Source organism: Canis aureus, chromosome 14, assembly GCF_053574225.1.
Source record: "Canis aureus isolate CA01 chromosome 14, VMU_Caureus_v.1.0, whole genome shotgun sequence".
In the NCBI taxonomy this organism is placed as follows: domain Eukaryota; kingdom Metazoa; phylum Chordata; class Mammalia; order Carnivora; family Canidae; genus Canis; species Canis aureus.
The window spans coordinates 40,434,532-40,457,116 of NC_135624.1; the positions used below are offsets into that span (position 1 = coordinate 40,434,532).

Here is a 22,585-nt window from a genome sequence, read left to right on the forward strand (position 1 = left end):
AACAGAGCACATGTCACAAAGGGAAAGTCAGGCCTGAATTCCCAGCAGTAGTGGAGGGTGCGTAGGACGCGGGTAACTCGTGAGCAGATAAAGGCAAGACATTTGCAACATACATAACTGGCAAACGATTTGTATCCAGACTAAAAAACCTGCATCAGATCACAAGGAAAGACAACCAGCCAGTGGAAAAGGGAGCCAAGGTCATTTCAGGCCGACTTAAGAAGAGCAAGTGACTAATAAACATGGAGGTTTGGCCTGATTAGGAAGCAGAGGTGCTCAGTGGAGCAGCTGGAGGGCTCGGGAGGAGCCCAGGGCACCGCTTGGGGAGGATGGTGATGTTCCGTCTGGACTGGGGAGCTCACCCAGGAGGATACATCAGGCAAAGCTACTTATCACACGTATTTATTAAAAACCAACTGCGTTTGTTTCTAAATCACATCTCCCTGAATTTGATAAGAACCAGGCTACTGCCTTTCCCCCCTTGGATTGGCAAAATTCAGAAAGTCAGGCTCTAAGTGTGGGTGAAGAGGTGGGGAGGCCAATTCTATCAGCCGCGGAGAGGGAGTGTAAGTCACGGCGGTCACCGCAAAGTCGAACAGGCAACGTGCTAAACCACAACGTGCACGTTTGATCCCGTCTCTGGGCATCGCCGCCGGGACCTGGGAGGCCGGCCGCATCCTGACCGGCTCTCCTGCACCATCCGCGGCAGGACACTGCGAAACCAAGCAGCGCTCGCTCCCGCGGGGGCAGAGAGCAGCGCAGACGCACGGGACCGCATGGTTCGAGTTCACGCGGGGGACTGGACACGGCCAGCTGCACGAGGAGACGACAGGTGCACGTGCCCCACGAGCGCTGCTGCAGACGGCTCCCCGCGCTCCGCAAGCTCCTCCCAAAGATCTCCGTCCGCGACCAGGGGTCCAGGGCCTCTGGAGGGCCCTGAGCGCCCCCTGCAGGCGGGACGCAGGAGCGCCCCTCCTGCACCCCAGGACCCGCCCCAGCGCCAGGGCGACAGCGTGGCCTCGGGGGGCCGGCCGGCCGCACCGCAGCCGCAGCCGCGAGGGGCGGGCCTCGCGGGCGGAAGTCTGCACCACCGAGAGGCCACCGGCGCCGGGCGCCTAGAGTGGCCCCGGAAGCGCTCGGGGCGGGGCCTCGGCCGACTTCCGGCCGCGGCGTGCGGGCGGCGGTGCGGGCTTTGTCGGCGGCGGTGGCTTCGCCGCGGGCGTGCCGGTGAGTGGCTGGTGTCGGGCCCGGGCGGGCGGGGGTCGTGGGCGCGGCCCGGCCCGCACCTCCTCCACCTGGAGGCCCCGGCCGCTGCGGGCCCGCCTCCTGGCTCGGCAGCCGGGGAGCGCTCCCGACGGCGCGGGCCGAGGGGTCGGGTTGGAGCCCGTGGCGCGGGCGCAGGGGCAGAGCCAGCCCGATGCCCGCGTGCGGGTGCGGGTGCGGGCGCGGTGCGGGAGCCAGAGGCATGGCTCTTCCTTCAGACCTCGGGCTGCGTCGCCCGGCGCTTTCCGACAGCCCCCCACCCACCCCCCCACCCCCCCGTGCCCTGCCGGGCTGCGTCCGCCGCAGTCGGGCCCCGGGCCTGCGGTCCCCTGGCTGTTGGCTGGAGGCCGGCTTGCAGGCGGGCCGCGGGCTCCTCACCGCCCTGCAGCGCGTCTCTTCCCCGGAGCCCGGGCCCGACGAGCGACGTGTCTTTTTGCCCACCGAGGATCTGAGATGGCTTCAGCTGGTACCTTGCGCCCTGTCCGCAGAGATGGAACCTTTGACCCTGTTAGAGACGTAGCATCCCCACAGTGTGTGATCGCCAGCAGTGACCGCAGTAGCTCCCTTGAGGCAGAGACGGAGGACTTAGGGGCAGCGCCCGCCGTGGTTTTTCACGAGCCTGCACACCCCGCTCCAGCCTCTCCTGCAGTGATGGCGATGGATTCCTGACTCCTGGAAAGGGCTTTGGGGATGATGTGGGCAGAAGCCAGAGCTGAAGGCCCTCATGAGCCAGAGGAAGGGGTGGTCCGGGGAATAGCGGACCCAACAGGGCAGTGCCACGGAAACGGCTCAGGGAGCTGTCAGGCGTCTCCATGCGGCCTCGGTCCGGCAGGTGACACTGGACTTCTCAGGAGAGGAGAAGGCCGTCCAGATCCTTAGAGCCCTGAGAGCAGGAACCAAAGTGCCATGGGGTGGGACAGGGAGGAAGAGAAGCACCCAGCAGCTGGTTTGACTTTAAGCAGGTCACCTCCCTGAACCGGGATAATTGTGAGAACATGAGAAAAAGGGAAACGAGATACCCTGCCTAGTGGCCAACACACACCAGCTTCTCAGTTCCCTTCACACTCGCTGTGGCAGGATCGCAGGTTGAAGACGGAGGCAGGGCGGGCACAGAGGTGCAGATTCTCCCGGAGCTCTGGGTTCTGTCTCACCCAGGTGCCCCTCGCTCTAGTTATTCCCAAGCGTGAAGCTCAGAAACCTTCCTGCTGCTTTTCTCGAGGCCGTAAGCCGCAGACAGTGACCAGGACCTACCTGTGCATCCAGAGCTGTATATCCCGTTACCAGTGCACATAAGAAAAAGCTCCTAGTGCCTGCTTTTGGTACTCCCCCCCCCACCACTTGCCATCCCAAAGCTCACAGGGTTCCACTCCAGGTTAAGATCGCACTTCATTTCCAGCATCAAGTATCGCCCCAACTTTCTCAGCATCAACTATGTGTTTACACAATTTCATGTTATATTTCATCCAGCAAATTCGGTGTTACAAGAGAAAGGTGTGGGCCATGGTAGCTCAGTATGTTGTGGGATCACAAATGCGGTGTATTTTTATTTCCTTTTGTTCACTTTAGGCTTCTTTAAATGAAAGAGTATCAGTTTAATTTTGCTTGAATTCGCCAAAGAAAAAAAACAAAAACAGCTAAGCAGAAACTGATTTTCAGATAAATGTTATTCAAAGCAAGCTGTAACTCTCTAAAGTTAGGAGGAAATTATGAAAACTCGTTAAAAGACACATCATTGTGGGGTTTTTTTTTTAAGATTTTATTTAGGGGACACCTGGGTAGCTCAACGTTTGGGCGCCTGCCTTTGTCCAGGACGTGATCCTGAGTCCTGGGATCGAGTGCCGCATCAGGCTCCCTGCATGGAGCCTGCTTCTCCCTCTGCTTTGTCTCTGCCTCTCTGTGTGTCTCTCATGAATAAATAAATAAAATAGGGATCCCTGGGTGGCGCAGCGGTTTGGCGCCTGCCTTTGGCCCAGGGCGCGATCCTGGAGACCCGGGATTGAATCCCACGTCGGGCTCCCGGTGCATGGAGCCTGCTTCTCCCTCTGCCTATGTCTGCCTCTCAATCTCAATCTCTTTCTCTCTCTCTGTGACTATCATAAATAAATAAAGATTAAAAAATAAATAAATAAATAAAATACTTAAAAATTTTTTTTATTTACTTGACAGAGAAAACATAAGCAGGGGGAGCAGCAGTCAGAGAGAGATGGAGCAGCAGGCTCCCCCTGAGCAAGAAGCCCAATGTGGGGCTCAATCCCAGGACACTGGGATCGTGACCTGAGCCAAAGGCAAACGCTGCACTGACTGAGCCACCAGGTGCCCCAAAACACAACTTTTAAGCTGTTTTCTTATAGACGCACGCAAACTTGTTTGCAGGGAGTACAACAGTCCTTTTATTATTATTTATTACTATTAAGATTTTATGTATTTATTCATGAGAGACGCAGAGAAAGAGGCAAAGTCACAGGTAGAGGGAGAAGCAGGCTTCCCTCAGGGAGCCTGATGCAGGACTTGATCCCAGGACCCCAGGATCACACCCTGAGCCAAAGGTGGACGCTCACCACTGAGCCACCCAGGTGCCTCTCAACAGCCCTTTAAACATAAAAATCAGAAGATATTATTTCCGAAACAAAACCCAGCATCCCACCCCCTTTTAAATTAAGAAAAATAAGGCTTAAATTATCAGCTTAGTTTTATAATACTTACCCCATAGGATCCTGTAAAAGTGACAGGTGACACTTGGAAAGGGAAAAAAAATCTTCCACAATGGGGAAATGGGCACTGGAGGTAGACCTGGCTTTGAACCTTAGTTCAAATCACTAGTCTAGTGACCTTGGGGAACTGTCTCTCTTAGCCTCTGTTTCGTCTGTAGAGTAAGTAATGGTGTGAACACCCGCCTTAGGAGGTTTAGAGGAGTGCTAGAGACCGTGGGGTCCGTCGCTCAGCACGGTGCCTGCTGGGGTTCGAGGGTCCTTAATAACTAGCACCCCCTTCTCCTCCTCAGCTTCGAAGCAGTGAGGCGCACAGGCCAACTGCTGCCTCACTTCTGGGCAGAAGCTAGGTCAGAGCCTCAAACCAACTCCGGCGCCTGCCCACACAAAGCACGCGTTGCTGCGGCCCCACGGGGGCCTGCCCGCTGAGCCTGCGGGTGTAGACGTGGAGAGTGAGCGCCCCTCTGAGGAGGCTCTGTGCTGTCTGCCTGTGATTTGCCCAGACTTTTCATTCTGCTGTCGCCTTCCATCCCTGGGGAGGCGGAAGGGTCAGGTAAATGGGCAGAGAACATTCCTCAGGGAACATTCCTCCTCGTGACACCAGAGGTGCAGGGATGTTCCTTCCAGTGTCTAACCTGAATAGGGAGTCAGTGACTACAAATGGGGAGGGCGTCCAGAGAACCAGGTAACATCTGTGTGGGTAAACTTGAGGAATGCCAGGATATATTATAAATGGGGGAAAGGTTGCAGATGGATGAGTGTACTGTGATCCCATTTTTGTTTTTGAAAATTGTGTGTATGTAAGTAAATGTATGTGTATAATTGTATTCGTTCAAGCAAAGTGTAAATGAATACATATGAGGAAACAGCTAACTGTTGAATTGGTGGGGATTCTCATTGTCTAAATTTTGTCTATATTGTCTATACTTCTTTATTATTTGAAATATTTTTACATTGGGCATGTTATGTTTGTAATTGCTGAGCATTAGATACAAAAAGTAACACAGGATGCAAAACTGAGTGGTATAGTCCTGATTTCATAAAAATACGAGTGCAGGAAATATACCAGAAGAAAATGTTCACTGATAATCTTAGTGGTGGAGGAAAAGATCATTTTATTTTTGTTTTTTCAGTTTTACTGTTGTCTCTGTTTTCTCAATTGGCATAATTTACCTTATAGCTTGATAAAAATAACTAAGGTAATATTTATAAGCAGGAGAAAGATTTTTTAAAAAAATCAAGTTATTGAGCCTTTAACTCAAAAAAAAAAAAAAAAAAAGACAAACCCATTCTAGTGAATGCCAGGAGGCAGGTCTTATCTGTTCTGTGTCGCTGCTCCAGGAAGTTGTGTTGGCAGATGAATTAGCAAGCAGATCTTATACGCTCAGAAATGCCTGCAGTACACTTGTGCTCAGTTCCTCGTCCTTACTGCTAGTTACTGGTGTGTGGGTTCAGTTTCTTTCTCATCACTGGGAGCATTGGCCTGAGTAATCAGCCTGTTAGCATTACTTAAGCATTATTCAAATTGCTATAACAGAGATTCAAAATAGCGTTTCTGACAAAAAACTTGATTTCTCAGTCTGCTTCGCCTACTAGCTGGCTCTGGCCCTCAAGGCCATATGGGAGCCTGGCTGCTCTGCCTCGTCAGTGTGTCACCATGGGGAGGGAGAGGCGGTGTGGAGATAAGGGCCCTGCACATTGATCCATTACATTCCCATCTCATTGGCTGGATCCCAGTCACAGAGTCACACCTAACTTCAGGGGGCTCTAGGCTAGGTGGCCATGTGCCCACTCAAATGTTAGGTGGAGTTTCTGTCACTCAGAGGGAGCAGAGATGCTGGGCAGTCTTCAGTCAGCCACAGTTTACCCACTGGCCATTCTGCCCCACATCCTGTGGCCCCTGGATGGGATGTGGCTTTCTTCACCAGGTGCCCATCAGTTTCACACAGTCATACTCTAAACTCATACAAGCCCTGGCCTCCCTGATGCTGTCTCCAACACTCACCTAAAGCAGAATGACTGTATGGACACACGCACTCAAGGGGAAGAATCACTGTCCACAGCTGCACTGGTTCCCAGTGGAATTTGCAAAAGTATCCCCACCAGCTGGCTGCTAAAGCAAGGCAGTCACTTGCAGGTATACACCCAGCAGAAACAAGGACCCCCATCTACCAAAAGACAAGTACAGGAATGTTTCAGGCAGCTTTAATCAACACCCCAAACCACAGACAACTTAGTTGTTCGTGAAAAGTAAATCATGACGTATTCATGCAGTGGTGTGCTGTGCATCAGCGAAAAGGATGAGCTGCTGGTGCCTGCAGCATGGGGGACTTTCACAGGTGGGATGCTGAGTTTAAGCAGATATATATTTGGGGGAGTGATGAAAATGTTCTGGAAGTAAATAATCATGATGGTTTTGCAATCTTAGGAATACTTGGAAAAACGCTGGATTGAGCACTTTAGGATGGTGCATTTTATGGTATGTGTTATAATTCAACAAAAAGTAGGTACATTGGGGCCCCTGGGCGACTTAGTCGGTTAAGCCTCTGACTTGGTTTTGGCTCAAGTCCTGATCTCAGGGTTGTGAGATCAACATGGAGTTTGGGAATCTCCTTCTCCTTCCCCCTCTGCTTCTCCTCCTGTGTGTGCAATGCACACTTTTTCTCTCAAATAAATAATCTTTTTAAAAAATGGGTAGGTGATAAATAAAAAGCAGACACAGAAACCTGTGCCTCTAATTGAAATTTTTTTTTAATGAGCAGAATTCATCTATAATAAAAGAGGTGGTTGCCCTTGGAAGAAGACCCTTTTTGGCGACAGAAATGTTCTGTGTTGGCCTGTGATGGTTAAACAGATGTCACAAGTTTATCAAGATATGTGCACTTTATGCCAGTTATGTCTCACATAAAAGTATGTTGAAAGGATGCCCTGCTGGGACCACAGAGCATGTGTTACCCAGTCACTCCCTCTGAAGTGTCCCTAGGAGCCAAGAGCAGCTTCTAACTGACAGCTGGCAAGGACTCAGGGACAGTCCTATGGTTGAAGGGAACTGATTTTTACTGACATCTGAATGAGTTTGGAAACAGGTTTCCAGATGTGACCTTAGCCTGGCTGACACCTTTTGTGACCCTGAACGGGGTCCCAGTCACATTTGGCTGTAAGATGACACATGTGCTGTTTTTTGCTGCTGTGTTTGTGGTGTGTCATCCTGCCAAGAGTGGGCCGTCAGGGGGAGGGGCATGACCTTGTGGGGAGGCAGAGTCCTGCCTGCAGGTGGTTCCCAGTGTGGTGCAGAGCTGGGCCCAGCACTCCAGCAGTTGTTAGGTTAAATAACCCCTGACCAAACAAGCTTTTCCACAGTGACACACCAGTGTGGCTCAAAGTGCCATGTAGATAACCAGTACCCTAGTGACCCTGCACCCTCCACCAGTCCTTATCTTCTCCCTAAAGGACAGCAGTGTTTCAGTTCTTCCACCATGGATGGATTGCTTTTGTCTGTTTTTTAACTTGATGTAAACAGAATCATACAACGTAAACTCTTTTGTGCCTAGCTCCTGCTGAGGCACTACATCTGCGAGACTCATCTTTGCTTTTTGTGTGTTGCGGTTCTTCATTGCTATGTGTTACTCCTTGGTAGAAGTACTCTTCAATATGCCCATCCCTCTATTGTTTATTTTGGTGGTTATGAATAGTGCTACTATGAACATTCCAGCTTTAGACTTGTTCAAGAGAGGTTTGGTGCTGTTGAGTGGATGAGAGAGGTGAGTGTTAGTGCCCAGGTGATGTTCACCTTAGATTAGATCAAGGGCAGTGTAACCCGTATAAGGAGGGAGGGCATGGCCTGGCTATGGACAGATAGGTTGGTAGATGGGGTAGGAAGAAAGCGACATTCTCATCTCATTGCTTCTGTCTTCTCATTGAGATAAGCAAGAGCATCCGCTGAGAGGAAGGAGGGAGTGTTGGACATTTGAAAAGAGAAGACAAGCAGGGTGGTCATGTAGAAGAATAAGGAAAGTATAGAGATTGCTGGTAGTTCTCAGGGCCCCATTAGTCAAGGGGTTGTAAGTGTAGAGCACAGTTGGCATGGATGCAGAAACAGAATCAGAAGCAAGTGAAATTTACCCCAACTTGGGGTTTTCCAATGCAGGGATGATACAGGAAGGGCTGGAGTTAGTTAGGATGGTTATAATATATAACCAGAAATAAACATAGTACCATAGAACGTGGGATCTAAGCTGGGTAAAAGGGAAGGAGGACAATGAAGAGGTGGCAAGAGCAGTACATTTGTGTTTCTTTGGAAATATGTGTTAATTTTATAATAGAGTCCAAGCCACATCCCTCTCCATCTGCCACCAAGCCACTCTTTCCCTGGATGTGGGTGTTTGAGGTAGAGCCTCAGAGAAGCCTTCTGAAGTGGGTGAGGTAGGTGGCTGAGATGCATACTGGGGTAAAGACTGGACAGAGGAAACGCTCCTCTCTCCACACTCTGGATGTGTTTTATCCCCAACCTGTTCCAGCAGATTCGTGTCTGTTGATGAAGGGAAAAAATGATCTTAATCTCCTTTATTTCAGGTTCTAACCTAGGAACTTGTGACAAGAAGGTGACTCTGGAGCCTGAATTTCTGAGGATGGAAATTTGCCTAAGACCATTTCAGAAACACTCACAATGATGGAGCCCCCTGCCTCTGAGTCTGGGGCATTCCCTGAACCCAGATTAGGGGGACTTTTGGGAAACCCAGAAAGGCAGAATCTGCGGAGCTGCTCCCCTCAGGAGGGCAGTTTCAGGGGAGTGACCGTTACCCATTGGAAAATCCAAGCAGGAGATGCGGCTCGAGCGAGCAGTAAATCAGGAGAAGGCCCCGTTCTGAGCTCAAACCTCCTCCTCCTCCAGAGAGATCTTGTGGAAGGGGAAGCTCACCATTGTGAGACTTGTGGCAAAAGCTTCACATTTAATTCTGATCTAGTTAGACATCAGATTTCTCATGCTGGGGAGAAACATTACAGATGTGAGCAGTGTGGGAAAAGCTTCAGCCAGAGCTCCCATCTTGCTGAGCATCAGAGAGCTCACACTGGAGAAAGACTCTATGTGTGCAACATGTGTGGGAAGGACTTCATTCACTATGCAGACCTCGCTGAGCACCAGAGAGCACATGCAGGAGGAAAGCCATTCCGATGCATGCAGTGTGGGAGAGCCTTCCATCACAGCTCTGACCTGGTTCGGCACCAGCGAGTTCACACTCGAGAGAGGCCTTTTGAATGCAAGGAATGTGGGAAAGGCTTCAGCCAGAGCTCTTTGCTTATTCGCCATCAGAGAATTCACACAGGAGAAAGACCCTATGAGTGTAATGAGTGTGGAAAATCCTTCATTAGGAGCTCAAGCCTTATTCGACATTATCAGATCCACACAGAAGTGAAACAGTATGAATGTAAGGAGTGTGGGAAGGCCTTCCGGCATCGCTCAGACCTCATTGAACATCAGAGGATTCACACTGGCGAGAGGCCCTTTGAATGTAACGAATGTGGGAAAGCCTTTATTCGGAGTTCAAAGCTTATTCAACATCAGAGGATCCATACTGGGGAAAGGCCTTATGTGTGCAATGAGTGTGGGAAGCGCTTCAGCCAAACATCAAACTTTACCCAGCATCAGAGAATTCACACTGGAGAGAAACTCTATGAATGTAATGAATGTGGGAAAGCTTTCTTTCTGAGTTCGTACCTTATTCGACACCAGAAAATCCACACTGGAGAGAGAGTGTATGAATGTAAGGAATGTGGGAAAGCTTTTCTCCAGAAAGCCCATCTCACTGAACATCAGAAAATCCACACTGGGGATCGGCCCTTTGAATGTAAGGACTGTGGAAAAGCTTTCATTCAGAGCTCCAAGCTGCTACTACATCAGATTATTCATACTGGAGAAAAGCCCTATGTGTGTAGTTACTGTGGGAAAGGCTTTATTCAGAGGTCAAACTTTCTTCAACACCAGAAAATCCATACTGAAGAGAAACTCTATGAATGTAGTCAGTATGGGAAAGATTTCACCTCGACCCCAAACTTTAAAAATAATCAAGGTGTTCACCAAGAGGGACTTCCCTTGAGTAAGACTCCCATACATTTGGGTGAGAAGTCTGCAAGTCAGGGGGAGCATACAGATAACATAAAATAATTATTCTCCAACTCAGTGAGATGTGTCAGCGTTTTCCAATATCCTAGACAGGGCTGCTTTCGAAGTGGGCTGTCACTGCTGTACAGCAGCACTGGGCTACTGTCTTCCACAAGGAATGTGTAAAGTCAGGAGAGCCACATGACTGGACAGCGGACTTTGAGCTGGAACAATGCTGGGGGTGGGTGGCTAGGTCTCAAAGAAGGTTTCTACGTGTTATTGCACAATTACAATTCACCCCAGTTAAAAATGCTTTTTAAAGCTGAACTATGTATTCTTAGTACTTAAGAATGCCACATGGTAAATTTTGGCCTATCAAAAAGGCAGGTTGGAGAAAGATGTTTGTTATTTAAAACTACAAATTGGTTCCCCTTGTCCTTAGGATAATTTCCCAGCTCCCAGTCCCGCTCTCAAAGGCATTTTGCTTCCCGGAGTTCCATCTCCCACTGCTTAACCACCTGCCACATGGTTGGCGCTGCAGCAACACTAACTGCTTGACATTCCCACTTACCCAAGTTGCACCTGCCTCCTTCTCTTTGTTTGAATGCCCTCTGCTCCACACTCCACACCTGGTTAACTCCTCATGATGAATCAGGACCCATCTCAGGCATCATGTCAGGCTCAGCCAGCTGCCCTTCCTCTGTGCTTGTGTTGCTAGTGAGCACTTCTGTTCCGGTGCTTACTTTGGTATATAAAGATTAGGTTTTTATCTACTATCTCTTTCATTATTACACTACTAATTTCTTAAGGACCTGGTCATAGCTGATTGGTTTATGTGTCCCTGGTATCCAGTGCAAGGCAATAGAAAGTACACCCCAAGTCTATGTGTAATTGGTACCTCTTTTGCTTTGTCCATTCTGTACTGCTATCATTTAAATTTTTGGATTTTGTTGTTTGGTAACAGTATGATTTACTGGTTTACTGGAAATATCTTCTCTTGCAGCCCTGTAGTCTTCTGCTTGTATGTAACTTAGAAGTTGTAACGAGTAACCCAGTGGAAGACTAGCACACCTCATATTTATGCCTTCACAACTCATCCATGACCATCTACTTGCTTTTGGGGAGTGTTGTCTTCACCTGGTTGCTTATGTATCGTTCTAAGCCACTTAAGGGGCACCCAGTCCCAGTGTGCCGCTCAAGGTTTTCTGTCTCAGCAGTTCTGTGATTGACTTCATCTCTTCTGGTCACTTCCTCTGTTTTCTGGCTCATTTTGTCATTTACCTGAAAATGTATTGATCTGGAAGGACCAGGGCTGAACCGTGAGAAACAGATGGAATCATTGGGTCTGATGGGGAAGACAAAGATCACCTCACAGAGTTAAGTGCTGAAGTAGAGGTTCCACATTGCATAGGAACATAGGTAAGAACAGGACTGATCTGGTATGGAGGATCTGGGCCAGCTTCACAGAAGAGGTGACACTGGAACTGAGAGACAGCTGTGGCAGCTAGAGAAGAGAATGACCTGGGAGAGGAATCTGCAGATACCAGGAGGTGCAACATACACCTTTTTAGATGTAGTTCACAGTAGATAACAATCTACACAAATTTGAGTTGCTGCATCTGATTTTTTTTTCCTCTGAACATGAACCAAAACAACCAGTTTTGAAATGACATGTACCAGTTTTTTTTTTTTTTTTTTTTGCCTGTGAGGGCATGTTTTGCGTTTTTAAATTGCAGCAACACTAGAAGCCTTCAGGGGGTAAGTGATAAACAGGGGCATACAGTACTACATCTGGAAAACTCCTCATTACTAGAGATGCTTCAAATGATACAGAAGAGAGATTACCAGACCATTTTGATCAACGTCAGTGACATCTAGTTTCCATACAGTAAAACACCTATTTGAAGTGTACAGAGTTTTGAGAAACCATTTATCTGTGTAACCACCATTTGGATAAAGAAAAATAACATTCTTATCACCCAATAATATTCCCTTTTGCCCCTTCCCAGTTAATCTCACCCTAGTCCCAAGTACCCTCTTTGGGTCCGTGTAGATTAGAGTTGCTTGTAGGGCCTCACATAAATGGACCCATACAGTATGTAATTCTGTGTGTCTTGGCTTTTGCTTTGGCATGTTTTAAAGACTCAGCCAAGTAGTTATGTGTTTGGGTATCTGCTGAGTAGTGTTCTGATGTACAGACAAACCTTTGTTATTCATCCACTGTGTTGATAGAAATTGGTTTCCAGATTTGGCTCTTATGAATAAAACTGCTATGAGAATTTGTGTAAAAATATGTATTTGGACATGCCTCTTTATTTCTCTTGGGTTAATGCCTAGGAATTAAATTTTTGGATTATAAACGTGATTTTAACCTATAATAAATTGCCAAAATATTCTCCATAGTGGTTGTACCATTTTACATGACCTGAGCTGAAAACAGGAGTCAGACACGTAACCAACTGAGCCACTCAGGTGCCCCTGAAAAAGTATTTTCTGGTTTCTTGTGATGTTTTCTTTGACTATTATGTATGTAGAAGTCTGTTTAATTTCCAAATACTTGGGGCAATTTTCAGATATTTTTATTACTGATTTCTAATTTAATTCCATTATATAATAGGACACCATACTCTGTATACTAACATTTTTAAATCCAGGACTTGATTTATGGCCCAGATGGTAGCTTATCTTGATAAATGTTCCCTTTGTGCTACACCGTTGTTTGGGTGTGAGTATTCTATGCATGGCGCTTAGGTCACATTGTCTGATGGTTTTGTTCAGGTTTCCTGTATCTTTCCTGATTTTCTTTCTACTTTTCTATCACAGAGAATGTTGAACTCCTCAATTATAAATGTGGAGTTTAAGGAGCCCCTGGGTGGCTCACTGGTTGAGCCTCTGCCTTTGGCTCAGGGTGTGATTTCACTGTCCAGGATCAAGTGCCACTTTGTGCTCCCTGCACAGAACCTGCTTCTCCCTCTGCCTCTCTCTCTCTGTGTCTTTCATGAATAAATATTTTTTAAAAAATGGAGTTTTTCCTCCTTTAATGTCAACTTTTATGCATTTTGCAGCTCTCGTTTTGGGTACATAAACATTTAGAATTGCTGGTGTTTTAATGACTATCTCTAGGGGTTTTATAAATACATTTTTAAAGATTTTTAAATTACACAGAGGCAAAGACAGGCAGAGGGGGAAGCAGGCTCCATGCAGGGAACCTGTTGTGGGACTCAATCCCAGGACTCCAGGATCATGATCTGAGCCAAAGGCAGACGCTCAGTCACTGAGCCACCCAGTTGCCCCTCTGGTGTTTTTTAGAAAACCTGAAATCCACTGTGTCTGATATTAATGCATTTGTTTTGGAGTTATGATTAGTGCTTCCAGGATATAATTGTTACTTAACCTATGTATGTCAGTATAATTAAAGTGTATTTCTTGGAGACAGATGCAGTTAGGTCCTTTTTTTTTTTTTTTTATAAGTTCTTGTTCACGAGAGAGAGAGAGAGAGAGAGAGACAGAGGGAGAAGCAGGCTCCCTGCAGGGAACCCAATGTGGGACTCGACCTCTGGACCCCAGGATCGTGACCAACCAGAGCCAAAGACAGACAACCCCTGAGCCACCCAGGCATCCCTAGTATATTTACTTTTATTTATTTATTTATTTTTTAATTTTTTATTTACTTATGATAGTCACAGAGAGAGAGAGAGAGAGGCAGAGACACAGGCAGAGGGAGAAGCAGGCTCCATGCACCGGGAGCCCGACGTGGGACTCGATCCCGGGTCTCCAGGATCGCGCCCTGGGCCAAAGGCAGGCGCCAAACCGCTGCGCCACCCAGGGATCCCGTATATTTACTTTTAATATTGATATGGTTTATTTTCTTTTATTTAAGATATTTTATTTATTTATTCATGAGAGACACATAGGCAGAGACACAGGCAGTGGGAGAAGCAGGCTCCATGCAGGGAGCCCGACGTGGTACTCGATCCCGGGACTCCAGGTTCACTCCCTGGGCCAAAGGCAGGCGCTAAACCGCTGAGCCACCCAAGATCCCCTTATTTTATTTTTAATTTTTATTTATTCATGGGAGACACAGAGGCAGAGATACAAGCAGAGGGAGAAGCAGGCTCCATGCGGGGAGCCAAATGCAGGACTCGATCCCAGGACCCCAGGAGTCACGCCCTGAGCCGAAGGCAGACACTCAGCCTTAGCCACTGAGCCACCCAGGTATCCCTAAACAATTATCTTTTAATAAAATTTTAACGTTACAGGTTTTTACGTTTACCCACACAATTGCTATTTCTGGTCCAAGTTTACATTTTCCTGCAACCTGAATGATGTGCTTTATCATTTATTTTATTGCTGTTACACCAAGGACAGTTTCTCTCAGATCTGGTCTGCTGAAAATATCTGTATTTTGTCTTCAGTTTCAAAGGATATTTTTCTTGGGTATAAAGTTTTAGGGTAACAGGTTATCTTTCATTACCTTGAAGATATTCCATTGTCTTGTGGCTCACATTATTTCTGATGAAAATTTTGCAATCATCTCTGCCTTTGTTCTCCTGTTCATAATGTCTTTTTCTCTTCTAGGTGCTTCTAAAGTTTTATCAGTGCCTTTCAGCCATTTGGTTGATGTGCCTGATTTATTTTTGTTTTCATACTGATCGGGATTTATTGATTTTGTTTGTTTTTTGATTTATTGATTTTGGATTTGTTTATTGATTTTTAGATTTATTGTTTTCATCAAATTTGGAGTCTTTTCCATTACAGTTTCTTTTCTCCCTTTTTAAAAAAATAATTAAAAAAAAAAGATTTTATTTACTTTATTTGACACAGAGAGAGACAACACAAGCTGGGGGAACGGGAGAGGGAGAAGCAGGCTCCCTGCCGAGCAGGGAGCCAGATGTGGGGCTCAATCCCAGGACCCTGGAATTATGCCCCGAGCCAAAGGCAGACACTTAGCTGACAGAGCCAAACACATCCCCAAAAGATTTAATTTTTAAGTAATCTCTACCCCCCAATGTGGGGCTAAAACTCACAATCCCAAGATTAAATGTCACTCACTCCTCCAACTGAGCCCACCAGGTACCCCTCCATTACAGTTTCTGAATGGTGGTGGGTGGGGTTGAGTGGTACCAAGGCCAAGTCTTGTCCTGCCCCGGGGTGTGGGGAGCGCCCCAGTGTGTAGCATTGGTGGACATGTGCTTTGGACCGAGTTGCTGGGGCAGTAGCAGGAGAGGGAGGTTGGGCGGAGCATAGTCCCAGGTGAGACAAGAGGGCTCAGGGCTGGGTGTCTGCAGAGCCCAGGGTTATAGGGACATCTAGTCAGGACTTGGGCTAAGAGGTCTCTTCCTGCACCGGACTGCTGGGATCCCAGTTACTCACCACGCCACCGCCCCTCACCAAGTTTGGAATGAGCCAAAGCCACGTACCTGAGCAGTGCCCTCCTGAGTAAGGTGTTCTCATCTGTCAACCAGGCGCATTGGACTTTCTGTGTGGGATCTACACACCCTCCTTGCTCTTCCTGGGCCAGCACTGTCCACCCTAGGTCATCCTTCTCGGGGTCTCCCACTCAGTCTTTAGGAGGGGTTCACATAGTGAACTAGGTCTCCCCAGCTCCTCAATGTTTGACAAGTACCAGGATGGCCACAGTTGTGTTCTAGGCAGAGGAAACAAGAGGCCCCAAGAGCAACAAGATTGGCCCTGGCTATGGTTCAGCATCACCTGGAGAGTTCTAACAGTCCCTGGGGTAGCCCTACTGGAGCATAGGCTGATTTAATTAGTTCAGGCATCCTCCACTGTCACATTTCTATTTTTTTTAAGATTTTATTTATTTATTCATGATAGGCATAGAGAGAGAGAGAGGCAGAGGCACAGGCAGAGGGAGAAGCAGGCTCCATGCTGGGAGCCCAACACGGAACTCAATCCTGGGACTCCAGGATCACGCCCTGGGCCGAAGGCAGGTGCTGAACCGCTGAGCCACTCAGGGATCTCCAACACATTTCTATTCTTAAACTTTTTGAGATAATTATACATTTACATCCATGTGTAAGATGTAATACAGAGTTTCTGTGTTCTGTTTACCCCACCTACCCCACTGGCAGCATCTTGAAGACTGCAGTACAACATTACAACCAGGAGAGTGACACTGAGGTCATCAAGATACAGAAGATACACTTACCAGAAGATCTCTCACTACCCTTTTATATTCACTTCCCTTCACCTTCAATCCCTCCTCAGCTAGCAACCATTAATGTTCTCTGTGCTTCTATAATTTTGTCATATCAAGAATGTTATATAAAATGGAATCATACAGTATTATGGACTCAATCTGTTGAGCCAGGTATCTCCAGCTTCCGAGGGTATAAAATCTGCTGGCAGTAGGTACTAGCATAAACAGACACATAGACCACTGGAAGAGAGTAAAGCTCAGAAATAAACTCTTTTTCATATAGTCAGATGATTTTTACCAAGGGTGCCAAGACCATTCAGTAGGGAAAGGATAGTTTTCAACAAATAGTGCTGAGAAAGCCAGGCACCCATGTTCGAGAGAAGGTTGGGTGCTCACCTAACGCCATATATAAAAACTAACTGAAAGTGAATCAAAGACCTAAGCTTAAGGGCTAAAGCCAGAAAACTCCTAGGAGACAATGTAGGGGAAAAGCTTTACGACATTGGATCTGGTGATGATTTCTTGGATATGACACCAAATGTATAGGCAATGGAAGTAAAAATAGATATGGTGCTTCATCAAAATTAAAAACTGGGGATCCTTGGGTGGCTCAGCGGTTTAGCGCCTGCCTTTGGCCCAGGGCATGATCCTGGAGACCCAGGATCGAGTCCCACGTCGGGCTCCCTGCATGGAGCCTGCTTCTCCCTCTGCCTGTGTCTCTGCCTCTCTCTCTATCTCATAAATAAATAAATAAATAAATAAATAAATAAATAAATAAATAAAATCTTTAAAAAAAAAAGATGAATACCCAGAATATATAAAGGACTTCTAAAGATGGTAACAGCAAAACTGAATTCAAAAATGAACAAAAGGGGATCCCTGGGTGGCTCAGCGGTTTAGCACCTGCTTTCGGCTCAGGGCATGATTCCGGGGTCCTGGGATCGAGTCCTACGTCGGGCTCCCTGCAGGGAGCCTGCTTCTCCCTCTGCCTGTGTGTCTGCCTCTCTCTATGTCTCTCATGAATAAATAAATAAAATCTTAAAAAGAAAAGACAATGGACAAAGGGCTTCAATAAAGAGCTCTCCAAAGAAGATATTTGAATGGTCAATAAGCGCATGAGAAGCTGCTTAGTATCATTAATCACTTGGGAAAAGCATATCAGACTCCCGATGAGATACTACTTCACACCTGCTGGGATGGGTACCGTGAATAATGAGTAGCAAGTGTTGGTGAGGCTGTGGAGAACTGGCGTCCCTTGTGCGCTGTCGGTGGGAACGTGAAGTGGTGCAGCCCCACTGGAAATCAGTGTGACTGGTCCTCAAAAAGTTAAAACTAGAGTCACCATTTGAGCCAGCAATTCCACTTGTGGGTAAATACTGAAAAGAAGTCAAGGCAGGGTTCTGCAGAGATACTTGCACAGCCTTGTGTGTGGCAGCGTTACTCACAGGAGCCAAAAGGCGGAAGCAATCCAAGTGTCCTTCAAGGGATGAATGGAGAAGCAAAATGTAGTTTATCCGTACAATGGAATATTAACCTTAAAAGTCCTGTCACGTGCTTGGACATGTGAGAATCGTGAGGACTTAAGCCCAGTGAACTAGGGAATCCCCAAGTGGCTCAGTGGTTTAGTGCCTGCCTTTGGCCCAGGGCATGATCCTGGAGACCCAGGATCCAGTCCCACATCAGGCTCCCTGCACGGAGCTTGCTTTTGTCTCTGCCTGTCTCTATGTCTATCATGAATAAATAAATAAAATATTTAAAAAAAAAAAAAGCCCAGTTAACTAAGCCAGCAGCAGAGACCAATACCACGTGAGCCCACTTACTAGGAGGCATTGAATTATAAAGACCGGAAGTGGAGTGGTGGTGGCCAGGGACCCAGGGGTGGGAAGTGGTTGTTTTATGGGTGCAGGGTTCCTCTTTTGCAAGATCAAGAGTTTGGCGGCTAGGGGTGCCCGGGTGGCTCAGTCGCCCGGGTGTCCAACTCTTGATCCCAGAGTCCTGAGTTCAAGCCCCACGTTTGGTGTGAAACGTACGTTTGGAGCTTGGTGCCCAACGCTGTGAATGTCCCTAGTGCTGGTGCAGTGTGCCGCTGCAGGGGGTTGCGAGGGGGGCCCGGGGGGCCCAGCGCGTGACCCCGGGGTGCCGGGATCGAGTCCCGCGTCGGGCTCCGGGCAGGGAGCCTGCTCCTCCCTCCGCCTGGGTGTCCGCCTCTCTCTGGGTCTCTCATGAATAAATAAATATTTTTAAAAAATGGTTAGGACAGTGAATTCTGAGTTTTGTGCATTTTACCGCAACCCGCAATAAGGAACCGTGAAGGTCTCAGGGCGTCGAGGGCCCGGGGGTGGGGGGGGGGAAGGGCAGCCAGCGCCCACGGAGCCCCGCCTCCGCACGGGGGGGGCGGGGGGTGCTTCCGGCCGCGGGAGCAGCACTTCCCCTGGAGGCGCCCGGGCCGCCGCGGAGGTCGGGACCGCGAGCCCCCCGCGTGGCGCCCCGCCCTGGCCGCCGACCGCTGCTCGCGCGCCCTCCACGCCCAACGGCAGCCTCCCGGGCCCCGCGGGTCCCCGCCCCCGGGTCCGCGTCCTGACTCGGCCACGCGCCGCCCCGGGCCCGCCCTCCGCGCCCCCGCGCCCCACGGCAGCCTCCGGGTTAGCCCCTTGCTGCGCGCCCGGGAAGCCGCCGCGGCCCGCGTGGGTGCGGGGCCCTCTGCTGCTGCGCCCCGCAGGCCCTCCCCTCCCTACAGCCCGTTGTAAGGAGCTCCCCTTTCTCTGTTTTATTTGGAAGCTGAACAGGGTCATTGACTCTTCCGGGGAGCCCAGAGAGCACAGCTGCAAGTCCCACTCTCCGGACTGGCCCGAAGGTCCTGGGAACGGGATCCAGGCGGGGATGGGGGAGACCCCATAGTCCCCGCCGGCCGAGCCGCGGTGCCTCGGGGCAGGACCCGCAGAGCCCCGGGCAGGTGTTGAGGGGGGAGAGGAGGACCGTTTACAATCTGAGGGAGGCCCGACTGGAGTTGCCCACTTGGGTCCATCCTGACACTCCGCTGCTGCGTGTCCCGCGTGGCTAGGCCTCAGGGGCCTGGGGGCTTGCACTCTCCATCCTCGCGGTGCCTTCAGGGCCGCAGTTGGATAGGGCAGACCAGGGCCGAGTTGTAGCAGCTTGTTTAGACGGAGAAGCCAGAAAGCTGTACGAGGACGAAGGGAGCAGCAGAGCTACCCCAGCAGGAGTTTTAAAGTAAACAGTATTCAAGCACAAACACATACCGCATATCACTCTCAAGTGATGAGTATGCAGGCAGATGAATTTTCCCGAAGAAAGTAGCAATGTAATTTGTGGGTAATCTTGTTATCACTAGGTTCTAAACCAGAAAGGTAGGGAAATTTAAAGCACTGTGAGGGTTAGGAGAAGGGTAAATATATTAATATCTTCATGAATGATGGACTTAAATGTCCCCGTTTCCATGTCTCAGGTGACCACTGAAAGAGAAGAAGAGTGAGATTCCCACACAAGTGGAGGAAAACAAATGAAACGGGGGAGGGCTTCAAGAGAAATATGAAGAAAGAAAAACCAGAAAGTATAAAATAAACTGATTTTACAAATACTGCTACCAATACTGCAAATAAATTGAGATGAAAGTTAATGGACAAAGATTGTTGGGCTGTGTTCATTTATTCAAATGATCTTTAAAATTTACTTAAGAGAGAGCAACAGCACACAGTAGGGGGGACGTTGTGCAGAGGGAGAGGGACAAGCAGACTCCTCACTGAGCAGGGAGCCTGCCTGGTGGCTAGATCCCAGGACCCCAGAATCATGACCTGAGCCAAAGGCAAATGGTTAACTGACTGAGCCACCCAGGCACCCCTGTTGGACTGGATTTAAAACAATAAGAACCACTTATACTGCCTCTAGAGACACAATGAAAATATAAAATTGACACCCATACAGAGGGGTGTGCAAGACAAACCAAAAGAAAGCAGAAGCAGCCACATTAATAACAGGCTGTGGGCAGAGGTATAAAGAAGAACACTAAAAAAAAAGAAAGAAAGAAAGAAAGAAAGAAAGAAGAAAGAAAGAAAGAAAGAAAGAAAGAAAGAAAGAAAGAAAGAAAGAAAAAAGGAAGGAAGGAAGGAAGGAAGGAAGGAAGGAAGAAAGAAAAGAAAAGAAAAAAGAAAAGAAAAGAAAAGAAAAGAAAAGAAAAGAAAAGAAAAGAAAAGAAAAACACTGCTCAATTTAGAGGGGAGAGCTAGACTTTCCTCTACTATAGGAAGAAACTACAGGAAGAGTTCTAAACTCATATGCAATTAATAATTGCTTTAAAATAAAGTAGAAATGACAAAACTAAAATGAGAGAAACTGACAAATGCTTAGTCTGAGTGATGTCTCTCAGGGAGCTATTTCATGGGAATCAGTGAGCTAGAGGGTCTTGAGGACAGAGGGTGCCGGGGCAGAAGAAAGACTAGAGTATCAGAGTATCAGTTGCTAGGAGGAGTACCTGGGAAGAGAAAGTGTGAGACATGTTACTGCTTATTACCCTGATAAGTACCAGTAAACTTTATCTTGATTTAACACTTCATTTTTTTAAAGATTTTATTTATTCATAAGAGACACAGAGAGGCAGAGACACAGACAGAGGGAGAAGCAGGCTCCATGCAGGGAGCCCGATGTGGGATTTGATCCGGAGACCCCAGGATCACACCCTGGGCCAAAGGCAGGTGTTCAGCCGCTGAGCCACCCAGGGATCCTGATTTAACACTTCAAAGTATTATTATTTTTTTAACACTTCAAATTAGAATAAGGGTTTGAACAAGGTCTACATGTTGCATTTAGTGGAAATGTATCTTAAGTCTGTTAATCCATAACAAAACTAAAGGAACTCTGTTCCTTCTTTTTAAAAAATCCCTTCCCATTTATTTTTTGGGGGAATAAGTCATTTACCCCATAGAAGATTTGAATAACTACATCCCTACTATATCTTTTAATATGTTCCTCTTTCCCCTGTATTTTGTATATGCTGGTAGTTACATTCAGAAGCTTGATTAGATCAGTTTGTTTCTCATCAGGAAAGCTCTGTAGGTTGCATTGTGCAAGATTCTATGGCTTCATACCAGGAGGCACTTAATACCCTCCTGGCAGAGTTAGGGTCACTCATGGGTTCAGAGGGTCAGCTGAATCTTCCATTATTTTCATCAGTCTTCCACCTATAGGCTTTTACTGCCATTATGACATTGCCAACTCTTTCTTCTGCATTTACTAGATGGAATTCTACACATAACTTTCCTTCACCAATTTGTCCTGAAATGCAGTTCATAGGGGAGAGTCAGGATGTGATTCTTCAACCAGCAATTTTTTCAACAGTGGATGACTGTAGTAGCAACTTTCAAATGGCTAATGGAATGGATTTTTATAATATTTTAAACTTATGCATTTTATATATTTGATATGTTTCTGTTCAGTACAGACATTATTCTTTTTGATGATGAAATTGTTGGCTTTTTGGCCATTCGGGGCCCTTCACTTTTGTCACCTTGTCCCTCTGGCAAAGGTCTCTTTCTGGAAGCAAACTTGCTTTCTGGCACAAGATGTCCTAAACACATTTTGTGTTATTTCCTTCCCCAAATCTCAAAGGAGCCCTAGTTCCTTTTAAAGGGAAATGCTGAACTCCTCCAAGAGTGTTTGTGTTTACTGCTGGGAGGGACCTAGGAACACTGCCCACCCAGGACCAGAACGTTTAAACCAAAGTTTCACGGTGGGGGGTGCGGCCAAAGCATACAGAACCCCAAATACCGCTGCATGAGGCAGGCCAGGGCTTCTGCCCACTTCCCCGGGGTGGCTCACCCTCAGTGTGCACTGCCCTTGATGACTAAAAGCTCCATTTTAAACCCATGATCTGTCTCCACCACGCCCGGGTCCAGTCCCAGTTCCCCCTGCCCTGACCATCCCCTTCCACGGGAGCTGTGAAAATAATAGGAAACCTGGTTCAGAAGACACCGGGGAGGGATCCCTGGGTGGCGCAGCGGTTTGGCGCCTGCCTTCGGCCCAGGGCGTGATCCTGGAGTCCCGGGATCGAGTCCCACGTCGGGCTCCCTGCATGGCGCCTGCTTTTCCCTCTGCCTGTGTCTCTGCCTCTCTCTCTCTCTCTGTGACTATCATAAATAAATAAAAATTAAAAAAAAATAAAAAAAAAGAAGACACCTGGAGGAGCGGGGGGGTGGGGGGGGTAGGCGGGGGAAGCTGGGAAGCCAGTAGGGGGACCTCTTGCAGCCCCTGCATCCCTGTCCCCTCAGAGCCAGCTGGGGCCTCGCCAGTCACTGCAGCCCTCCAGGTCCCCTGGGGAAGGACGGTTTCCTCCCTCCCGGCCTA

The 22,585-nt window shown here is 48.0% G+C and overlaps 1 protein-coding gene and 1 long non-coding RNA gene across 4 annotated transcripts; both read left to right on the plus strand.

Annotated features, from left to right (window-relative positions):
- The first annotated feature begins 1,128 nt into the window (after nucleotides 1–1,128).
- On the plus strand, nucleotides 1,129–12,364 carry ZNF623 (zinc finger protein 623). Of its 2 annotated transcripts, XM_077847565.1 has the most exons (3): nucleotides 1,148–1,227; nucleotides 6,400–6,450; nucleotides 8,544–12,364. In XM_077847565.1, the coding sequence occupies exon 3, from the start codon at nucleotides 8,638–8,640 to the stop codon at nucleotides 10,132–10,134; it is 1,497 nt and encodes a 498-aa protein (XP_077703691.1). In that variant the 5' UTR covers nucleotides 1,148–1,227; nucleotides 6,400–6,450; nucleotides 8,544–8,637; the 3' UTR covers nucleotides 10,135–12,364. The 2 variants fall into 2 exon arrangements, with proteins under 2 accessions (XP_077703690.1, XP_077703691.1); XM_077847564.1 differs by lacking the exon at nucleotides 6,400–6,450 and having other exon boundaries at nucleotides 1,129–1,227.
- Nucleotides 12,365–18,731: 6,367 nt separating this feature from the next.
- On the plus strand, nucleotides 18,732–19,873 carry LOC144283458 (uncharacterized). 2 transcript variants are annotated; one of them, XR_013352040.1, is made up of 2 exons: nucleotides 18,732–18,974; nucleotides 19,695–19,873. It is a non-coding gene; the product is annotated as an uncharacterized LOC144283458 (long non-coding RNA). The 2 variants fall into 2 exon arrangements; XR_013352041.1 differs by having other exon boundaries at nucleotides 18,958–19,085.
- The last annotated feature ends 2,712 nt before the right edge of the window (nucleotides 19,874–22,585 follow it).

Excerpts from the sequence above, each read along its gene's own strand:
- ZNF623 (XM_077847564.1), top strand. The coding sequence starts at position 8,638 with ATGATGGAGCCCCCTGCCTCTGAGTCTGGGGCATTCCCTGAACCCAGA.